The 22,893-nt window shown below is 40.1% G+C and overlaps 2 protein-coding genes across 19 annotated transcripts in view; one reads left to right on the forward strand and one right to left on the reverse strand.

Moving 5' to 3' along the window:
• Nucleotides 1-13,437, forward strand: part of slc2a12 (solute carrier family 2 member 12) — a 25,575-nt gene extending 12,138 nt beyond the window's left edge. For 13 of the 14 annotated variants that reach the window (XM_042389515.1, XM_042389512.1, XM_042389511.1 and 10 more), the window contains 5 exons: nt 5,410-5,539; nt 9,605-10,900; nt 11,434-11,556; nt 11,942-12,074; nt 12,184-13,437. In XM_042389515.1, coding sequence (XP_042245449.1) covers nt 5,431-5,539; nt 9,605-10,900; nt 11,434-11,556; nt 11,942-12,074; nt 12,184-12,274 — 1,752 coding nt within the window. In that variant the 5' untranslated portion in view covers nt 5,410-5,430 and the 3' untranslated portion in view covers nt 12,275-13,437. Of the gene's footprint in view, nt 1-4,188; nt 4,339-5,409; nt 5,540-9,604; nt 10,901-11,433; nt 11,557-11,941; nt 12,075-12,183 lie in introns of those variants that run through there. The other variant, XM_042389517.1, reaches the window with a different exon arrangement.
• Nucleotides 13,438-13,586: 149 nt separating this feature from the next.
• tbpl1 (TBP-like 1) lies at nt 13,587-20,553 on the reverse strand. 5 transcript variants are annotated; one of them, XM_042389527.1, is made up of 7 exons: nt 20,529-20,553; nt 19,140-19,379; nt 18,906-18,988; nt 18,744-18,807; nt 16,883-16,986; nt 15,607-15,701; nt 13,587-15,199 (listed from the first exon to the last, which is right to left on the reverse strand). In XM_042389527.1, the coding sequence occupies exons 2-7, from the start codon at nt 19,272-19,274 to the stop codon at nt 15,117-15,119; spliced, it is 564 nt and encodes a 187-aa protein (XP_042245461.1). In that variant the 5' UTR covers nt 19,275-19,379; nt 20,529-20,553; the 3' UTR covers nt 13,587-15,116. The 5 variants fall into 5 exon arrangements, with proteins under 5 accessions (XP_042245461.1, XP_042245457.1, XP_042245460.1 ...); XM_042389523.1 differs by lacking the exon at nt 20,529-20,553 and adding an exon at nt 20,423-20,522; XM_042389526.1 differs by lacking the exon at nt 20,529-20,553 and adding an exon at nt 19,946-20,061.
• Between the last annotated feature and the right edge of the window lie 2,340 nt (nt 20,554-22,893).

Consider the following 22,893-nt stretch of genomic DNA (forward strand, 5'->3'; position numbering starts at 1 on the left):
AATGCTATGAATGGAAATGGTGACATTATACTCTAAATGTTCTTGTAGAACCACCAGTCCTCCCAGAAGTCGACCAAAGGGGCGATATGGAAGGCTTCATGTTTGCAAATGGCTTGCACCCTCTTATACTCATTGCACAAGAGGTTGTTGCATTCTTTCAGAGGCAAATTTGGGACGAAGATGAGAACATGGATGATGACAATGATGGCAACATTAACATTGTCGATAATGATCATCAAGTTGAAGACGCTGGTGCAGGTGCTGAGGTTGAAATGGAAATCAACCAGCATGTAGAAGAAGTAGATGAAGACCCATTGCCTGGAGTATCCAGGAGGAGATCTAGAGACGAAGATGCTGAGATTGAGGAGAGTCCCAGCAAGCGCTTCAGAGCATGGAAGGAGTTTGATGACAGCGACTCAGAGGAAGACCCACTGCCCCGAAGGACCAAGAGGAAGTCTGGAGAAACGGGCAGTGAAGATGAGGACAGCACCAGCGGCAAACGCTTCAGATGGTGGGATGAGTTTGCTTCCAGTGACTCTGGGGAAGACGACGATGAGGATGAGGAGAGCACCAGCAGTGATTGCTTCACATGGTGGGATGAGTTCACTTCTAGTGACTCAGATGAAGACTCTCTGCCCAGAGGAACCAGAAGGAGGTCTAGAGAGGAGGATGATGAAGATGTGGAGGGCACTAGCAGAAAACGTTTCAGGAGAGAAATGTGAAATATGTCGACACCTTCTACAAGCCAAGTCAAGACAGTGACACAGACAGAGGGAACCAGAAACAAATCACCAGTCCACTCTTGGCCCCCAACAGATGATTGTCTCGTATGTAAAGCAAGAGGAATTCCACTAGATGGCACTATTTTACTTCTCTTCACCTACATGACTCTGTCCTACATTTACAACACCTCTGCATCTAATTACTCTGGATGGCATTACCCCGGCCTCCAGCTCCACTGTAAGGAATCTGGGAGTTATCTTCGATCAGGATATGGCCTTTAACTCTCACATAAAACAAATTTCAAGGACTGCCTTTTTTCACTTACGTAATATTGCAAAAATCAGGCACGTCCTATGTCAAAAAGATGCAGAAAAACTAGTCCACACAATAGTTACCTCTGGCTGAATTATTGCAATTCCTTATTATCAGGCTGCCCTAACAAGTCTCTAAAGACTCTCCAGCTGGTCCAGAATGCTGCTGCACGTATACTGACAAAAACTAGAGCTTTGCTGCATTGGCTTCCTGTAAAATCCAGAACAGGATTTAAAATCCTTCTCCTCACCTACAAAGCCCTTAATGACCTCTCTTCTCCTCCTCTCCATCTGTGCACATGCATGTGCCATTAATGTATGTTAGTAACTTTGCTTCTTCCCCGGAGTCTTTGTGCTTTCTCGTCTTACAGGAAAACTGGACATGGAGGGCTGCAGTGATGGTGGCATGGTCCTTTGGGTGTCCTGTCCTGCTTCAACACCTTCTCCTACTCTTACTGCTATCTCTCAACCCAACCGGTCAAAGCAGATGGCCGCCCACCTAGAGCCTGGTTCTGCTTTAGGTTTCTTCCTGTTAAAGGGGAGTTTTTCCTTGCCGCTGTCGCCAAGTGCTTGCTCATGGGGGAATTGTTGGGTCTCTCTGTAAATTAAAGAGTACGATCTTGACCTGCTCTATTTGAAAAATGCCCTGAGAGATGAGAGATAACTTTGATATGATTTGGCACTATATAAATAAATTGAATTGAAAAAAAATTCTCATTTGTGCACACAATGTTTGTACGGTTTGTGATTATTTGCTGCATGATTTTTAGCCTCTGAAAGGTGATATTGTGGGAACTGCATCATCTTGTTTGTTATTAAATCAACAAGTGTAACAACGAGGTAAACAGACCTTCCTTATTCTCCTGAATTTCAACCTTTGAGGTGCTGGATTCTGGCCATAACACAGGTGTGGGAATATTTTATTCATCGTACAGCTGTAGTTGCAGGTTTGCAAGAGACTGTTAGAGACTCTTCATCATATTTATTGCTTTCCTACCAATCTGTATCCTACTACCTTTACTCTATAACATTGAGACTACATGTCATTGAGTCCTGAGGTTCTACTGAAAAATTCAATCCTCCCACACATTTAGTAAGAACAGCTATGACGTGGTGGTTTTCTCACAAATTTCACTTGATCCTCGTTTTGGGTTTGTGTGAGGTGGTGAGAGTGGGAGTGAGAAAAATAGGGTGTGTGTCTATGATCTATGAGTCTTGTTTTTTTAACTTATTTATTCAGGGGAGTTTCTCTGAGAGCAATGTTCTTTTTCAGGAACGCCCTGATCACATTCACACAGTTACACATTCATACCTGGAAGCTGCCCAGTACAACAACAGTCCGATCTGTCAACCACTGAGCAGCTCCACTGGAGAAGTTGAGGTTAAGGGCCTTGCTCAAGGGCACCTCAGTGGTGGTAAAGGGCAAGTGCTGCTTCTTCACTTTCCCCACCCAGATTTATCCTGCCGGTCTGGGGAATTCAACCGGCGACCCTCCAGTCACAAGTTGTGCATGTGTGTACAGGCAAAGGTCATTGCTTGATTTGTTGAGGCACATCTGTATACACTCCATGCATCTTTTAAAATGAATAATCCTAACATCAAATAAAAAATATCTAATATTTAATCTAATCTAAATTTAATTTAATCTTAATTTAATCATCTAATATTTTCAAGTACATATATACCCACTCCACCACAATTTAGAGGGAATTATTATTATTATTTTAACTCTATAAGTTACTGACTAATTACTCAAATTAAAAATGTGATACATTATAAAATATGATGTATTGTTATGTATTAAACTATACAATAAGTATATAAAGTAGTTAAGTAGTTAAAATCAGCTCCACCTTGACATCAACATTAAAGGACATATTGCACATTTATGCTTCAATAATAATAATCCAATTATATAATACATATTATAATTTTGACAAGGGCCAAAATGCTGCATAATGAGTACATTCTTGCTGATGATACTTCTGTAGCATACTTAAAAGGATCTGAATACTTTTCCCATCACTTTTAAAACAAATCTATTGATGTATTTTTTTTTTTATTTGCAGAAACCAACATGATGCAATGTTTGACCTTTAGACTATCAATAGGTGTGTCTAATGATTATGTGGCCAATATTTTCCTGCTGGACTGATGAATTAAGGTTTCCATCTTTAATCCTGCATTAAATAAAACTGTACCATTTCAGTTTGTCATAATAAGCCAGGCTACCATCAATAAAATTGACTGAATTGAATGAAAAAAAAAAGTCTTAAAACAAAAAAAAATTAAACGCTTTTGTTTTGCATAGTTGTGTTTATAAACTTTAAAATTGTGTAACTCCTAAACCTATATAAGAAATCTGTGATCTGCTAAAGAACAATTGGCAGGGTGAATATATGCTGACATAGTAAAGGCCAGTCTTCAACAAGTAGGACGCCCGTAGTAATCTTGGTTACTGAGTCATTACATAACAGAGGCGCGCGCGCGCACACACACACACACACACACACACACACACACACACACACACGCACACACACACACACACACACACACACACACACACACACCCCTTTGGTAAACTTAACTGAGGATCAAATGACAGTGGTTTAAAGCAGGTCAAACTTTGGATCCTATAGGTCATGTTTGAACTTCTAAATACATCTGCAGAAAAGTAGGCCATCTGTGAAGCAGCAGGGGCAGGTGTGACAGCTCAGTCTCAGCATTCGTAGAAATTGGACATTGGAACCGAGTAAAACAGCAGGTGGCCATCCCATTTGTTTTCACATGCAGTATGAGTGAAAGAACATTATTGATACAGGTGTTTTTATTGGTGGTTGTTGGCCTTACAGTGATGATTATAGCAAAAAAAACAACAACAAAAAAACAAAACAAAAAAAACTTGATATGAGTACCTGTAATTGCAGATGAAACCTATACAAAACAGCAACGAGAAATATAAGTTAATTGGTTTCTCTTCATAGAGCATCACAAGAGAGATATGTTGTCCTACAAGAATACATTGACTATAAATCCTGTGTATTACGGGCATTACCTGATAGTATGTTTGGACCAATAGGAGTTCACGTTGTGCTCTTTAAAGCCGAATCGACGCTTCCTATTGGTGCTCTTGGTATATATGGGCGGGGCTAAAGAAGTGCTTTTACCAAAACAAGCAGCGTGCATGCACCGACACGAGCTAGGAGGAGCTGGCAGCAGAGAAAAGTTTGACCAGTTACAAAGCGAATGGACCGACAAACACGAACCTAAACTAACAACAGAGACACAGCTGGGGCGTCAGGTAGGAAAGTGTCACCGCATACAGCTGTTATTGCACATTCAAAACTTCTTTGCTGAAACTTTTTTTTGTTGTTGTTGCATGAAACAACAAGCTATGGTTGTCAAGCTCATAGTTGAAGCTGTTAACTTTGAATTTTGCCATAAATACGTTGTGTTTCTTTCGTGGTAGGCTACAGAATGACCTTACAACATTTTAGCTCACGACATGGACTAGCATGAGACAGAAAAACACTATAACATACATGTAAAAGGACGTTGTCTCATTTAGCCTATAAATTATGACAGCCATATAAAGATGCTATTGCAGGTGTGGGAAAGTGCATGGAAAAGTCTCCAAAATCATATGAAGCACAGGCAACAAAACAATAAACAGCTAAAACACCAGATTCAGTCAGCACTCTCCATTGTGAGCTTCACAGAGCTGGTATTTATGACAGGGCTTTCATTTGCTTGTATCCAAGGCCACCAAACGATATCAGTTGTTTTAACCCTGGACCGCTGCCGAGAAATGGTAAAAGGGGGACTGATGATCAGTTATTGTTCACCCCCCTTCTTGCACCAGGATTGGTTCAAGTGTATTTCTGTGAAAGTAACTTGATGACTGTTACTGCCTGTTGGGTGTTGTGGTTGATCTTACAGTTTATGAGGCCATTTTATGGAAATATCAACGGTGAACAGCCCATTATGTTCCTATTTATTCAGAGTTATGGGGCATGCATTCTGCTACTTCCATTGGTAGGGCAGGGTATCAAACTTCAGTACTTTTCTGACATGGGATGTCGAGTCAGATTTGTCAAACTGTTGATTTGTTTCTATGATCATGGTTGTAGATGGTACCTGCTTCATTCCCAATGAACTGGACCGTTTCCACACAGCTCAGGGCTGCGTATGGCAGCGTATGACATCAAAGCATCATCCTACTCCATTGTCAGGACTTTGTATTTATTGAAAGATCTTCCCTACAACTTCAGTTCAACTAAGACACTAAGGGGAAATGAGTTGGATGTTTTCATGTTTATTTTGCAGAATGAATGATGGGTTTTTTTTTGTATACATGTGTTTCGCCCACTAGGCCTACTGTTAGAGGTGGTTGATGATGGACTCCCACAGTGAGACCAAGAAGTTGAGCACTTACCTCCCCTGCAACCCCTCCTACGATGAGACCCGGACAAATGGCTGCCAGGTCCAATCTAAAGGCCCAGGTACACATTAACACAAGAACATGTTGTACAGGTTTAAGTCATAGGTGTGTCAATGTTTTTTAGAGCTTGCATACTTAATTTAAATGTTCATAGAGGGTGTGCTTGCCTGGCATCTTAATTCAGGTGCAAATGGGGCTCATCCCTACCGCTTACATTACCCTGGCTTCCCCTGAAGTCTCTATAAAAACTTGAGTCTAATATAAATCTTCGTTATGCTTTCAATCAATATTTGTTAAATGCTAACCTGGGGCCTGGGATCCATATAGATAACTTTCTGAGTGAAATCCCCTGCAAGTCTGGAACCTGGACTGATGTAAAAGGTCCTGCCCTGTGTTTTGATGAGCAAAGTTATCCAGTTAACTGAGTAAACTCACTTCTTAGAACAGGTTTATGAATTTCCAGGATCATGATAACTGAGCAACTTCTTCACATTGACCAACACAGATTAATGATGAAACCGAAGGTTGTTCATAACTGTTTTTCATGCCTCATGTATCTCGGTCACTGTGCCCTTAGTGGCTTGATTCCAAAATGTGACATGGTGTCATCACAAACTACCTATCAAGTTATATTGTAAGTGTAATTTGATTAGGTTGAAGCTTAGTTTAGTTTATTAGGATCCCCATTAGGGAATCTCTAATAATAAAGTAACTTATAACATGCACATATCTGCAATTGTAAAAAAAAAAAAAAAAAAAAAAAGGGTCATGGATCCAGTGTAAGAGCAGGGTTAGTAAAACCTTCTGCGGATCATTTCTCTGTCCAACACCCGGAGGTCAACAGAAAAGGTAGGTTTTTTAAAAAAAAATGTTTTAATTTGACTCAGTGTGTGTATAACTTGGACTGCACCACAGCTGCTGAAGTGTGATACTGCCAGATTTGTGCTTGAGTGGGATGTATGAAAATACAAAAATAATGTGAAACACTTTGATGTCAGTGCACGGGCTCTGGTTCAATTGTACTTTATTGGTATTGTAAATTTTAAGACCGCTATAACCTTGACAGGTCATGGCAGGATGAACGACATTTCTCAATAACTGAGTATGCAGTGACTTCTCAACCATGATAAACGTGTTAAATGTGTTCAGATGTGTTTAGATAAACAATTCATGGATTAAAAACTGTGCGGAGACCAGCTATAAAATGTGAATGCTGTTGTACAAATGTCTTCACTCATTGCTAAGAAGTAATGTGTAGTTAAAACATCATGATAGGTTACATATAGAATAATGATCCTAATCAGTTCCAGTCTATAAAGTAAGGAGAAAAAAAGAGCACTGTTCAATCGTTACTTTGTGTCAGCTAGTATCCTGAGTTTAACATATCAGAATTGGGACTGAAACAGTGTGATGCTCTTTTAGTGTGGAATATACCCGTTTTCTTTTTTTTTTAGTAGCTTAAAATCTTACAAGAGCAGTACAGTCCAACATGTTAAATATTGTAACCCAATTATTAGATAATGTCACTTATGGAGGATTGAAGAAGTTGGTACAGTGCAGCCATCAAAGCAAATAACTTTATAGGACCCTGCAGTTTGCAGCTGCGCCGCTGTTTTTCTTGTATGTTGTGCAATAATAATTGAATTACAACAGAAAGAAAAAAAGTTTCACTAGTAAGATCATGAGGGTGATTGCATTTATATGTTAGCACTTAAGTGAACAGCCAATTATAAAAGCCTCTGCTAGTTTTGATTATGACAATAATTACAGTGTGGTGTCCTTTTATTAATAGCCATTCAAGGAAAGATGGATAAGGAATTTAACAGCAATACCAACAGGCAGTATAACAAAATGATAATGGTGAAGTTTACAGCTAGTCATATCACTATTCATATCATATAGAATATCTTATATATACATTGAAAATGTTCTATCTAATTGCTAAGCTCATCAGTTTTGCATTTGTTCCTTCCCTATCTATCTGGTTCTGATGATAACGAATATCTATAAGTTCACAGTGATACATGTAAGACTAACCCCCCCCCCCCCCCCCCCCCCCCCACACACACACACACACACACACACACACACACACACACACACACAATGGCTTACACAATTGCTTCAGCATTCTTCATGTGAACCTCCGACCTCTAATTCCACAGAGTCAGCACTGTTAAGACGACTTCATGGTTGGGGGGAAACCTACAGAGGAAAAAGCTGCGGCCTTGCCAAAGTTGTAGCAAACAATTCTTTGAAAAGTGTGTTTTGTTTTTGTGTTTTTAGAATTACAGTGATTTATTGATGCAATCTGGCCCACGCCCAAACATAGAAAGAAGTCAGTTTTAATCTTTGTTTCATTGCTGTGACCAAGGAATAGACACAACACAGTGAACACAAGTTTGATTTTGCATTCATACCTGCTGCTGCTACTGCTGCTCCTCATGCTGTATATCATGCTCTTAACCTGATTACAGCAGCTGCACACAAGACCATCTGCTTCTTTTAAAGAAGACTGGCTGTAAACAAGAACACAGTAGTTGTTTGATCACCAAAAGGAACAAATGGTTGTCTTGTTGTCCTCACTACATGGAGGTTAGAGCCTAAGATCAGCTGCATAACATAATAACTCTGCCGGATCTGAAAGAGGTTCATTGTCTTACTCTTGAACACCTCAGTGCGGCCGGTGCTTACTAACATGGAGTCTTCACTTATCTCCTTCACTACTTATTCTTATGAATATAACAGGCAATGACATTGGCTAACCATGTGTCCATGCTGAGTAGATATTTTACATATTTTTCTCTTTAAATATCAGTTTTGCTGATAAGGCTAATTTGGTTGCAAGTTATTAGGACTGGCTATTATAATCTGGAAGCATTATCATCACTTGCTAGATGGGTCTGTAGGTGAAATTTCTTGATACATTTGTAAATGAAAGTGTTTTGTGTTTTGTGTGTGTGTTTTTGCCTATCTCAAATCCAACCATGTTTACCAAATAAAAACGATGACAGCTCTATCCCTCAGTTTCACACAGTTCCAATAATCAAGATCACTAGGTGAAAGATTTCAAAACATTTGAAAAAGGAAATTAGGAAGGAAAAGTACTCAGCAGGCTTGTTATGGTACGCACAATAAATTGGGTGAGAAACTCTGTAAACATAGCTGTGGTTGCGAGAAAATTATTTGTTAATGTACCTTTTAATCAAATCACCTTTTAATGTTCCTCGGCTTATAAAAGACAAAGCAAAACACATAAACATTCTTAGTCTGTGGTGGGTCAAGTAGAAAATAGGGTGTCTGTCTTTGGTCCAGTACCAATGTCACCCCAAAACCCCAAACCCTCACAGACTTTTACTGACTTCAAGTTAAGTTAATTTTATTTGCTTATATCAATATCGCTAATCACAAATTTGCATCAGGGGGCCTCACAGTCAGTACAGCAATACAACATCCTCTATCCCTAGACCCTCGATTCTTAGATCCTTGATTCAGATAAGGAAAAACTCCCCACAAAAAACCCTTTAATGGGGACAAAAATGAAAGAAACCTCAGGAAGAGCAACAAAGGAGGGATCCTTCTTGCAGGACGGACAGACATGCAGTAGATGTTGTGTGTACAGAATAGTCCAGATAGCAAAATTATAGAATACAGTATGAAAAAACATGATGACTAAATTATAGATAGATTGATAACATATATGAAGAATCTGATCACCTTCGTGAATCACTTCACTGTTGGTAGGTAAACGTGTTGCGTTTTGTTCCTTGAATCATAATTATGATGAAGACACAATATATGATTGAGATTTTTAAGTTTAATTTAGTAGTTGAATAAAATTAACATATTACAATATATTAAGTATATGTTGCTTACATTCTGGGTGTGATAATAGCCTATATGTTATCGGTAATATTTGAAACTAAATCAACATAATCATATCCTCAAACAACAGAACTAGACAGTTGCAACATATCTGCCAGCTTGTTCTCGTCAGCTCTTACAGGAGTGTGTGTTAATATCTGTGAATCCTTGAAGGTCGACAATGGGACTGTGCCTTTAGCTGGGTAGCTGTTAGCTCGTATATTCTCTGACTCTCTCTCTCTGTTTCTGTCCCTCTTTCCAGGCTGCAGCTGGCTGGTGGTGGTAGCAGCTGTAGCGGCCTCCTTGAGTGGCCTGATGCTGGGCTATGAAATGGGCCTGACCTCTGGGGTCCTGCTGCAGCTGCGGGGCCTCCTGTCCCTCTCCTGCCGGGAACAGGAACTGCTGGTCAGCTCCCACCTGCTTGGCGCCCTCCTCATCTGTCTGGCCGGAGGTCCCATTCTAGATCGCTACGGCCGTCGTTGCTCTTTGCTCCTGAGTGCCGGCCTGGTAATCGGAGGGACCATAGTGCTCATCGCCATCACCTCACTTGTTGCGCTCACACTGGGCCGTGTAATAGTTGGTATGGGAACAGCGCTGTCAGGGACGGGAGCGTGTCTGTACATTGCGGAGATCTCACCGAGGGAGAGGAGGGGCCTGCTGGTGACCCTGTACGAACTGATGTTGGTTGTAGGTGTAATGCTCGGATTCAGCTGTAGTTACGCCTTTGCTGCTCTGCCCCATGGCTGGACGTACACGTTTGGACTAGTAATCCCCCCTGCACTGCTGCAGATCGGTGTGCTCATATTCCTTCCGCCCAGCCCACGTTTCTTGGTGACACAGGGTAAAGTGGAGCAGGCCAGGACAGTGCTAGCCAGAATGAGGGGTGGGATAACGGAGCATGTGGAAGTAGAACTCAGGGACATCCAGTCTGGACTTAAAGAGGAATCAGAGCATAGTTTCTTAGAGTTGTTCAGTACCAAGGCCAACCTGCGTTCACGGCTGCTAACAGGCGTGGCTTTAGTCTTCCTCCAGCAGGCCACAGGTCAGCCCAACATCCTGTCCTACGCTTCACCACTTCTCCGCAGCGTAGGCTTCAACAGTGATGCAGCAGCAACCTTGGCATCCACAGGGTTCGGAGTGGTCAAAGTAGTGGGCACCATCCCGGCAGTGTTGCTGGTCGACCGTGTGGGACCTAAGAGCTTTTTGTGCGTGGGTGCTGTCGCAATGGGAATGTCGCTAGCTGCACTCGGTACATTGACGCTGCAAAGCCACACTCACCTCACCAGCCTGTGTAAAAGCCACACAATACTCAACCACACGGAAATGCAATGGGATTCAAACAGAACCTATATAGACTTTGACAACAGTGACATGTTTTCTACTGGCCTCCCCAGCCAATGGAACAATGAGGAGGCACAGAGGACTAACCGAGAGGATGAAGGGACTGGGGGGTCAGGAGGAGGACGGATTCATGTAGAAGTGTCTTCCTCACTTAAATGGGCATCGCTGATCAGCTTGCTGGTGTATGTGGCAGCTTTCTCCATTAGCCTCGGGCCAAGTAAGCATCTATTAATTCAAACCCTTCAGGATGCCCTCGGGCATTTATCTTTTAAAACAAGGTTGCATATCTGTTTCAGTGTCTCCACATACTTTAGCATTTTGCCAAACTTGTATTACCAGTTGTAGAAGAAATAGTAGTTCACCAAGTTAACAATTCTTTCTGTATTCCAGATGTAGAACAGTATCTGTGAATCTGTATGCACTGTCAGGCGCATACAATATATGTTAAGATAATTTGTAACATGCTGTACCATGAAGTGCAAAGTGCAACAGTGGTTATCGTACAATATCTAGGCTTAGGCAAAGGTGAGATTGAAACGCTCCAGTTCCCCAGATAAGATGGTGCGTCCCTCGACTGCAACTGTTGTCTAATAGTCAAGTTTTGGATGTATGACATTTGATCACACCTGGCTTATAACCCCACACACAACATTTTCTAATATCAAAAGAGTTATTCTCATGTTATTTGCATTCATACTTTATCAACCATCACCTCTCCCTGTTCTTTATTTTTGTGTGTTTCCCTTTCAGTGGTGTATGTGGTTCTCAGTGAGATCTTTCCAATGGGAGTCAGAGGCAGAGCCGTGTCTGTGGTGTCAGCTGTAAACTGGGCCACGAACCTGCTCATCTCAATGACCTTCCTCACAGTTACAGGTATGTGCATGTTATTATTTTATGAATTGGAGGTTCAACCAAATTGTGGAGGAGCTTTAGTTATACTGAAACTGATAATCTCTCTCCGACAAACTTTTATGCTAAACACATTTCTTTGGGTTAGTTAGGGAAAAAAAGAGGTGTCTCACCTTGTTCCTACTACTGATTAGTGAAGCTGCCTACATGTTGTGTAGTCATAATGTCATAACCTGTTTTGCATAATTTCCCAATGATTCTAATCTTGTCAGTCAAGTTTATCTAAACTTGGGTCACAAAAACTAAACTGTAGCAGATCAGGGAGGTGTGGCGAGCAAAACACACAAGCAAGCTGCCGGATATCATAGAAATTTGCCGGTCATGCGTGTCTTTGTTGTTGCTTTTCTAGAAAAGATTGGCGTTCCCAATGTGATGTTCCTGTACACTGCCATGAGCTTCGTTCTACTGGTGTTTGTCATCCTCTGTGTCCCTGACACCAAAGGACGCACGCTGGAGGAAATATCCAAAGAGCTGGCTAAGAAGTGAGTGGCAACTCTTACACACAAGCTTAACTGTTGCCAGTTTGAACTCTAAACTAGTGTGTTAAACAGTTCACTCTGACTTCCGCCTGTCCTCTCTCTGCCTCTCCAGGAAGCATTTCGAGGTGAGGCTCTGTAAGCAGGTCAAGCCTCAGGAAAGCCTGATCAGCAGCACGTCCACAGAGATCCCGGCAAATATCTGAGTGCTTCAACAGACCACTACTGCACACCTCACCTGAAGGAAAGTCCTTCATAATAAGGGCAATGATCAAGAAGGACATTAGCAGTGTTTAGAGCACGGGGCACACCACATCTGTACAGCCCTGCAGTTTCAGCTGGTTCCTCTAACAACTGAATTTTATAACACTTCCTTCTAGTTACATATGCAAAGGAAGAACATGACAGGGATGGTGGAAATAACACACACAGAATTAAATAAAAACAACTTAAGTATTGAACTTACTCCAATGAGGATAGCTCAGGGCCTCATTCTTGCTTGTTAAAAAGCAGTAATGAAAGGTAAACAATCAGGATTGAATATGAGATTATGTAAAATATATATTTTACAAGATTTATTTAATTTCTTCTTTTACCTGTACAGTTCCAATAATGCTCCAAGATTTAAAAATTGACTCCCCATCAACCTGATGAAGCCCTTGGATGAGTGGTGAAACTCTACTCCTCCTTTACATATATATACATTATGTATAGGTTGTTTCCATTGTCATGTGATGTTGTGATGGATATTTAAAAAAGAATGGCTCTTTTGGACTATTAAGGGGAAATCAAGGATGTACTAGAAAACAAAAAAAACACTAATCACCTCAAACCGACAATGTATGTACAGTAACACTCTTTGGGTTCTTTGCTGGATTGCAAATTAATTCCTATACAGTAACATCTTGATGTTACTTATATGCTGCTCCCTGTCATATGTAATGTAATAACACTAACATGGCTGAAACCAGTCATACCAGTTATGTTACAGCAGACATTGTATTATCTGACAGAAATATGGATGATTGTCACAGGAAGAGCTCAGTGTATGCTCCTTTACATATGGGAACCAGCAATTGAAAAAAAGACAATGAATGAACACACTAAGCTCCACTGGCTGGCTACTGAATCCACAAAACCATTAATTAAGGCTTAAATACTAAAGTCATCAGGTCTAGCTGTAATATTGGATAGATGATACAACAAGTGGTTCTGTTTTAATGAGTGAGAAGTGATGAGTTTTGTGTTTTTTAACTTATGTCAGTGATGCCAAACGTGTACTTGTCTGATTAACTAGTGGAATGTTTTACTGCAAGAAAATGACTTGTGTGGACCTGTTCACTATTAAAATTGCACATTTTGTAACCTGTTCTTTATTTCCCCCCATGTCTTCTTTTTCATGCTGTAAAATTTCAGATTAATTTACCATGGCTGTGACACTGAAAATCTTTCGCTCTACCTGGACATCCATACAGAAAATGAAAATGAAAAAGCAAGTGAAGAGTCACAGACATCCTGTGTTGGCCTGTTTTATCGTTAACCTTTATTTTTATACAAAATACAAAATTCTCAACAAGTGTCACAAATCTTCAGTTGACACCGGTTCAAAAAGAACTCCACCCCACATACTTGTGACAAGTCAAAGAGTTTCATCTTTCCCATCAGATGCATTTATTATATACATACACAGACGCTGCCTTTGTGGATGTGAGAGCCAGCACAACTATCAGAAGTCATGTTAACATTAGGAATTTGGTTCTGATTTAAAAACATTTAACCTCTCGCCATTATTTTTTTTGTTGTTAAAGAGAAATTGTATTCTATGAAGGGTTTGTTTTTCAGACACTGGCGTGAGCACAAGACATGATTTCAGCATGTCTTCTTGGAACACTGTTAGTGGTCTTACATTGCTTCGCATGACTGCATTGCCAAACTTCTTGAGAAGTGACCAGGCTACCTGCCATTCAACTTTTCATGACTGAACAGAGTGGCTGCTTTTGTAATCATGAGTTCATTATTATGAGCTTCACAGCTATTTCCAAAGTCAGTTCTTGTTGTGGAAACGAGGTCTGTTGCTCACCATCTGAAACATAAAATATTCTGAAACCGTCCAAAGTTTTCATGACGTTAGGAAACATTTAGGACATCCATCTTGCTCTACACTGTCCAAGCCTACAAAAACAATTAAATATTTACAGGTTTACTGTGTGTGTGAGTAAAACTATTATTAGGAAGCGACAAAGAAATTAAATCACATATGGGAACGATGTGTGTGTGTGTGCATTCTGATCAAATGCCACAGTTGTGAACAGAGAACACGTTTATAGCAAAATGACAACCAAATACATTAAAGAAATGTTAAAAAGCAACAATTAAAATTAGAGATGAATGAGTTTTGTAAGAGGATATGTGCATCTGAATAAGAACCTGCTCTTACATGTAACATTATTAGCACACTCATCTGTTTCTGTTGGTCTATGGCTTGATGGCTGTTTTCCTCTAACACCTCTACTAACAAGCCACGGACGGAGATTTTTCCACAGACAGTGGCAAATGGGACGAGTGCTTGTGTATAGGGTTAAACATGAGGTTTCTCAGTGTTAGCATACGGACCGTTTTGCAATGGTCACCACTGTTCGGTATTAAAACGGTTATTGAAAACAGGTCTGTCTGCGTCCATGCAAAAAACATCCATAACAAAAAAAGAGCAAAAGCAAATGACTTCCACCCCCCCCCCTCTTCTGTGTCAGTCAAGTTTTTCGGGAGCAGTTTCCGCTGAAGGACGTGAAGTTCGGAAGACATATTTGCAAGTTTAGGCTGTTAAAATCACAATAGCCACACAATCCACAACACTGACATTTTGTGAGAAGGTAATGCTAAGTGTCCGACTTTTAAAAATCCTGGTGATATCCAATCTGTCAAGTATGTCAAACATTTGTGTCTGTTGCCATGTAGTGATGAAAACAAGCAGATCAATCCGAGGGTAAGGTGCTTCCTCATCGGTCTCGCCCTCTGTTTGATTCACTTCTTTTGCCTCCTTGTCGTCCTTCATTTGCAGTTGGGGTTCTGACACTCGAACAGTAGTGGGTAGACCTGCTCCACAGCTGTGGCCACATTCTGCACATTTGGTCCTGACCCACGTGATAGTGGGGAGTGGGGATGGGGGTGAGAGCATAAGGATTGTTTTTATTACAATTAAAAAAAAACACAAAAAGTAATAAAACTAAAGAAACCGTCATGATAGAGAAAGAGTGGTCAAAAAACAAATTACAAAACTTCTTTGTTTGGGTCAAATTTCAACCTAATGTCACACAAGAAAGAGGTAAACCTGATATTTTACTCTCAGTAAAATTCCTCAAGGAATTGGGTTATTTCCAAACCGATTTTCTGGTTGTAAAAGCCTTTGAAAGTGCATTATGACAACATGGCCTCAATCCCTTAAGATGTTGTGCCTTCTAGTTGTACAGTATACAGGTTGTGTACAGAAGGGTTATGTGAGGTCAGTGTGTGTCTGTAGGAATGCGGGGGGGAGAGATACCTGTGACTGTGAGGCTGCCAGTAGAGAACACCTGTATAGTAGCCTTGAGATTTTTGATCCTGTACGTGGCAGCAGGATGGAGCTCTGGTTCATAACTGACAAACAAACACAAACATACACATAATGTTTAATGACATTAGATAGTGCTGCGCGATATGACGATGTATACCGTGTCTATCGTTTTATATTATACTCTATCGTCTATTTTGTTGTGTCGCAAATCACACTCTCCATGGCGATATTTTTCGTCATTTGGAGTCTGTCCATCTTTTGCACAGACTACATTAATAAATTACTCTTCTTGGCTTTTTACTTGCGAAGCTTTTATTACAGTTACACTACTATTAGAGTTACATAACAAGTTTAGTTAGTTAGGGATATGAAATGACCTATAGATTATTTTTTTGGCACTTTTTGCCTTTATTGGACAGTTATTGGCGAAGACATGGACGGACTCAAACCAGAGATGTTGCGGATATGCGGCGTGTGCAGTAACCACACGGCTACCAGGGCGCTTGGTTAATTGATATTAGAAACACATCTCAGTATAACGCAATACAGTATGGCCTCCAAAAAAAAACCATGCAGTTGAATAAATGCCTCACAAAAACTGAAAACCTTCATGGAGGAAGGATTCTATTGTCTACATTTGTTTTAGCTAGGTGTACATAATAAACTGACAACCAAGAATATAAATGAAGCACATATACAGCTTAGTGATTGCTTTACATAATGCCAATTTGTGTTGTATAGACACTTGTTGCACTTCTGATGCAAACGTTGACTGCATGAAGTAGTTTAGTACACATCTTCAGTCTGCTTGCTCTGCAGTTGTCTGATACAAATGCTCAAGCTCACACCACTAGAGGTCATCCTATCCCTACAAATACTGAATCTCTAAAAGTAAAAAAGAGGAAACCTTCTTGAACAGGGACACAGACTCAAAAAATACATGTCTCTGTAGATAGAGGCACTCTGAAAATAATCTCCTTCTCTGATTTTGTTTTAGTATTTTGTCAGTATAGCCTCAGATAGCTCTTTGTATTTCTTCCTCATGGCATCACAATTTATAACTAATCAAGAAAATTTAACACCATGAAGCACTTAAGATTCTGGACTGACATCAGAGGGTGAAGATCTGCTTCATGAGGACGTGCTATCAAAACAACTGATGATGTCTAAACACTGCTGATGATTAGGAAGATGAGGATGATGATGATGATGATGTGATTTTAATGAGTGTGATGACGGCAGTGGTTGTGATGTACTCCATTACCTGGCAATGGGTCGGTTGTTCTTAGTAAAGTCTATGAGGCGGATCGCAAACGGCATGGAGCACACTGCCAGCACATTCACGACCTTAAAGGCTGAAAACCTCACCTGAACAGACAACACACACACAAGCATGAACAAAAACATATAATAATATAGTTATACATAAATATCTTTTAGCCCCAGCATTAAAAGAAAAACTTTTTCAATCTGGGTCTTATGGCCTCAGAGTCAGCATTTACATACACAGGTTCATTTGTACTACAGGACAGATCCACCTATTTGACATACTTGTTTGTTGATACAAAAACTGAAAATATCAATCTTACAAATACAAAAAAATATTAAGAGGACTGGAGGTTAAAAGGCTATATTTTTACATTTAAATTAAAAAAAAGTTTTATTTCTAATACAACACCAATGTCTAGAATAAAGAATACATGGATTTACTGTAAACTTGTTTGTAATAACCTTATTTATTTTTTATATGTAAGCTCATTAAAAGTGTGCAACAACCATGCGGCATCATTCATTTTCTCTCATGTTATTTTCCCTCTGCTGCTGATGTGAAGACACTCACTGCAGGCAGGTGCTGCTGGCACAGAGGGTGAGCTGGTTAGTCTCAGCCTCAAAGTCTACAAGAATTCAACTAAGTTTAAGCGGTTAATTAGGCTTAACCTTTGCATACAATTAGTGTTTGTTTTTAGCTTGTTCATAACAATTTGTTATTACCATAGCAAGCTCTGTATGGCTGTGTACAACATATGTCTCATTTATACAAGTTCATGATCTGTTTGTGTAACAGGTGTTTTGCTTCTATCGTCTCCTTTACTGGTAGATTTTGTTGCATTTATGGTGACAAGTGTTGCCGTTGTCCATAACTACACTAAAAACATGTTTTCTGCTCTTCTACTCTCAGTGACCATCAGTCAGAAGACCTGATCTTAAAAATATTCTCAGTCAGAAACAGGTTTCGAGTGGCATCCTTACTCTGCAGTAAAGGCACCACATTATCAAACACCATTATCGACTGACATTCCTTAACATTAACAATCATTTAACATCATTTTCTCATTTATCGACACAATTATATATCTTCCACCGATATGTTGTGCATCCCTAATCATCATTACTCTAGAAATTGCTGTGTTTTGCTGGACACAAGCAAAGTTAAGCCTCAGAAAGCTTTTAGTCACAGTCAAACCAGTTACTTTAATGCATAGACTGTATAAAGAGTTTGAATGTTTAAACTAAAGGGAACATTTCAACTGTATTTCGCATTGCAGAGCTACTTCTGGGTTCAACCTGTAAGCTGACCTGGGCTACGTCTCAAATCACTTCCATGATCTACGTGCTGTTTTGTTTGTCATGAGACATGACCTCGCTAAAGCAAATGAGAAGTCAAAAGAAATGTAATCATGTATGTGGTCTAATGAAGCACAACGTCCTCTGTTTATGTAAGAACTGCTTTAAGGGCTGTGCTTCCTTGACACAAACTGACTCAGTTGTAAAGCTGTTACAGGTCAAGTTTTAAACATTTTGTGTTTAAAATCTACTAACACAATACATGCTTGTTTTTTAGGGCATATCAATTGAGTCAATATGTAAAGATGAATACTACAATGCAATTACTGTTTCAGATTTCATTCATTGCTAATGACATACTTGAGAATAACAGCTCCAGTTTAACTTTGTATTTCCATGCAAGACTTTCAATACCTCAACAGACATATTGAAAACCTTTACATCTACACTGAAAGGTTGTCAAGTTATCATGGTATTTAAGTTTCTGCATTTTGCCATCTCTGAAAAACTGGTATCTGTACAAAAATGCATTTAACATACAGTTATGTGATTGTTCTCACCTTGAAGCCTAGTTTCTGCAGACAGCGTGCTAACCTGCGAGCACCCAGCTTTGCTTCATCCTCGCTGAATCAGAGAGGAAAGCAGAGAGGAAACCTTAAGAGTAGGTTCAGAGTGCCAGCAACCAACATCACCACTGTGTGTTTTGTGTGAAGTGTGGTTACCTTGTTGCTCCTGTGCAAATAACTTTCCCTGAGGACCAGATTGAGGCTGTTATCTTGGGCTTTCGAAGCTTCATAAGGACCTTCTGAAAACAAGAAAAGTTAAACATGTTGAATGCTGTCAATATGGCCCATATCTTAAACATATGACGATGCAGTAAAGCTATACAAATTTAAAATATAGGTGAGCTACACAGAGAATCCGGTTCCCTCTTTAACAGACTTTGGCTTCCTTACCCCTACTTCTGGCTTATAAATGACATTGACTCCCTCTAAGGCAATGGTGCGCAGGTTGAGGTGGCACCTGGTCCTGAAGGTTGCCACCACATTGGTGACAATGATATCAAGTGCCTCATCATTGCTGGAATCCATGAGGAAGTGTGCGTTGCAGCGAGAGAACCACAGGAGCTTTCTCCTCACACATTCATCATCAGCGCCACCATCACCATCATTTCATGGACGGACAGGGATTCAAGACTAGATGGAAGGAGAGAAGAAAAATCAGGCTTTATTAGTTATTTGAATGTTATGAATTATACGTCATGTTTTTATTAAATATTTTTCACACACATGCACAAAAACTATGTAAAACATAATTGACATGTCATCTCAATCAACTAACAGTCAAGAAACAGTTCCTATGTGTGGATGATAGGTGCTATTTCAAGCCTGAATGCTGCAGAACTTGCACCTAAATAACAACTAATTGAAATGTTAGGAGGGGGGCTTGTCACCTCACTTGCTGCACCAATTCATCTGATTCTCCACCTATGTGGTTCCCTTTCAAAACACGACGCACACAGGCCTTAAAGGAGACATTCAAAACATTTAAGAAAATAATCTTTATCGTTATTTTTATCTGTAGCCTACTTCTTGGTTTAGCAATCTGTTAACGTTAGCTTAGCCGCTATTGATACAGCCCGATTCGCTAGCTACCCTCTGTTGCTACTACCGATCAAAGATAAAGGAAAATAATATCTTGGAAGCAAAACGCGATTCATAATGGTTTTTATCACCTAAATATGTGAAAGCATCCGGTATACCTCGTCGTAGTTTTATGTAACATGTAAGTGGTAACAGTTGATGCATCGCTGTGTTTTGCATTGCATAGTAACGCAGCTGATAAGCTTGTTTGGGGAAATGACGCTAGCTAATCTTGCCAGCCTAACAACCCGGTGCCTGTTGTCAACTAACTAACCTATTCACCGCAAACTAATGCAGAATAACTGCACGAACTACCTTGATGTTGTGACTACAGCTCTACAGAAATTAACGACTAAAGATACAGAATAACAACACCTCACTACTGCCCAGCTAATGTTGTGAAGAAAGCTCCCCGTTAGCTAGCAACAAAGAGAAGTGCAGAGGCAGATAATGAATGAAAAGTTGTTAGCTACGCTAGCTAACGGGCTAGCCGTTTGACGTTACACTGAGGAAGGTGGTTCCACTGTTTCCAGTTGGGTTTGCGTGTTAATGGCGAATGTGTGAATCTCAAATGTTGGCTTTAATTCTTTAGCTACCTCCTCTGCTTGCTCAGTCAGCCCCGAGACGTGAACAAGCCAGTCAACAGTAAAAATTTCCTCCGGGGACCCAGAGACTGTATATAAAGATGCGTATATCACTGACCAGCAAGCAAGTTCCTTTCCGGTTTCAATTTTCAAAATAAAACTTGTGACGCAGTTAACGACAACTTCCGGTTACAACTTTCAAAATACAACGATAATGTGTTTTATTTATTTGCCTAATAAGCAAACATATTTAAGGAAGAGATTTATAATTTCTTAAAATACAATATTTTTTTATTCTACAGGATGTGTATTTAGCTTCCGACACATTTGTTTTGTTTGCAGAGAACAGATAATTTCATCTGTAGAACTTCAGGTAAAGAGTTTAATGAGGAAATAATACTAGCAATCAAATAAACATAAATAGGATGGGTGCACTTAAAAACTTATTTCTGATTAAAAAAAAAACAAAAACAATAAACTTAGTAGGATATCGATGAGAAAAGAAAAGACAGATGATGTAGCAAAAGGTCAAGGCAAATTACAAATTATATGATTTAGACATATTTTTGGCATAAGCAGGTATTAAGACCTCAAGTCTCCTTACACCAGTGGTTCTCAACCTTTTTGTTGTCAAGGACCCCCAAAATGATTCACATCAGGCTGTGGACCAGTACTTGATAAGCTGTAATCTCAGGGAGTCCATTTGATAAGATTTACTTATTCCACAAATGTCTGTACTGTAGATTGGCAGATTAAAGGTGCAGTGTGTAGAATTTAGTGGCATCTAGCGGAACGGACTTGGCAGAAATGGAATATAATATTCATAAGTATGTTTTAATTAGTGTACAATCACCTGAAAATAAGAATCATTGTGTTTTCATTACCTTAGATTGAGCCCTTTATATCTGCATAGGGGGTGGGTCCTCTTCCACGGAGGCCACCATGTTGCACCGCCATGTTTCTACAGTAGGTCAGAATGGACAAACCAAAAACTGGCTCTAGAGAGGGCCTTTCGCGTTTTTCACGAGTTCCGCAGCCACCGTAGATGCTTGGAAGGGGAGGTGTATTCATTTGATTGCAATCTGCGACCTCACCGCTAGATGCCGCTAAATCCTATACACTAGTCCTTTAACAGTGAGAAAAGAGTGTGAAACCTATCAACAGAATAGTCATTCTTATACATTCTCTTGTTGGGCTAACTCCTAGTCAATGAAATAATAGTGAAATAATATTTCCCATTTTTCTGGGGACCACCTCAAACCCTCTCAAGGACCCCTGAGGGTCCCCGGACCTCAAGTTGAGAACTGCTGTCCTACACCATGCACTGCAGATTGTGCTAAATAACTTAATGTTTTTATTAACTTCGTTATGAATGAATATTGAGTCAGTGGCTTTCATATAATTTGCAAGCTCCAGGCAAGAGTTAATCTGACCGCTGGCCAAATTCTGTCTTCACAACTTTGTCTTTGTCATCATCCACGTCTGCCAATATTACACTTAACAGGCTTTTGTTAACACCATTTCAAGACAACAATGTGTTACTTTTTTCAGTGTTTATAGTGTATTCATATTTAAGCTATGTGGATTAGTAACATCTCCAAGGAATAGGAGCACATCTGGTCAGTAAATGCTCCACAGGGAATTCTGGAAAGGCTACAAAAGAGGAGAAGGAGTAAAGTTTGTAGGCGGCCGGGAATGTTTGTGTTATCAATGAGAGAATTCACAGCCGCTCCTGTACACTGGCTCATGAATGAATTCAGTGAATGGATATTGTCCAGGGATGTGTGTGTGAACTGTCACACACTGTCACACACATCCCTGTCAGTGATTGTGACATTTAGGCAGACTGATCATGACTTTATGGGCATTTGTGTCGGATCGACCTGTTTTTGAGCTCATTCGACACTATATGAAAGTTATACTGATAAGAATGACTCATTTATGAGATAAAGTTGCTTAAAGTAAACAGAGATCTGAATGTGTGCCAGTCTTTATGTGAATTTGTTTGTGTGTGTTAATGTCCATAATTTATTGCTTGCTTATGCTCATTTGTGCATTGTGTGCTGTAACCCAGCTCTTCTGCTCAGACCACTGCAAACACTTCTCATGCCTGGCCCGCGCCCAAACAAAACAGAAAAATAACTTCTTTATGATTCAGCCTTGTTGTTATTGTTCATCCTCCCTGGTTACCAAATTGTCTCTCTTTCCTGCTCTCATTTAATCCTCCTGGGCTTCTCCTGGTGAAATATAGCCTTGTAATTCACATCCATTCTGCACAAGAGCCTTGTTCAAATGTCCCAAGATGTTTACTATAAAGGTTTAGATTTAGAGCAGGTTAGGAAAGTCGGACCACTAGCATTGATGGTGTGCGTGTGTTTGTGTGTGTTGTCAGCCGGCTGACGCAAGGCGCAGGAGTATGTTTACAGTTTGTTGGGCTGCACATCACTGGGGCAGCCTCTTCCCAGGGGAACAATGCTCGTATT

This window comes from Thunnus maccoyii, chromosome 17, assembly GCF_910596095.1.
Source record: "Thunnus maccoyii chromosome 17, fThuMac1.1, whole genome shotgun sequence".
Taxonomy (NCBI): domain Eukaryota; kingdom Metazoa; phylum Chordata; class Actinopteri; order Scombriformes; family Scombridae; genus Thunnus; species Thunnus maccoyii.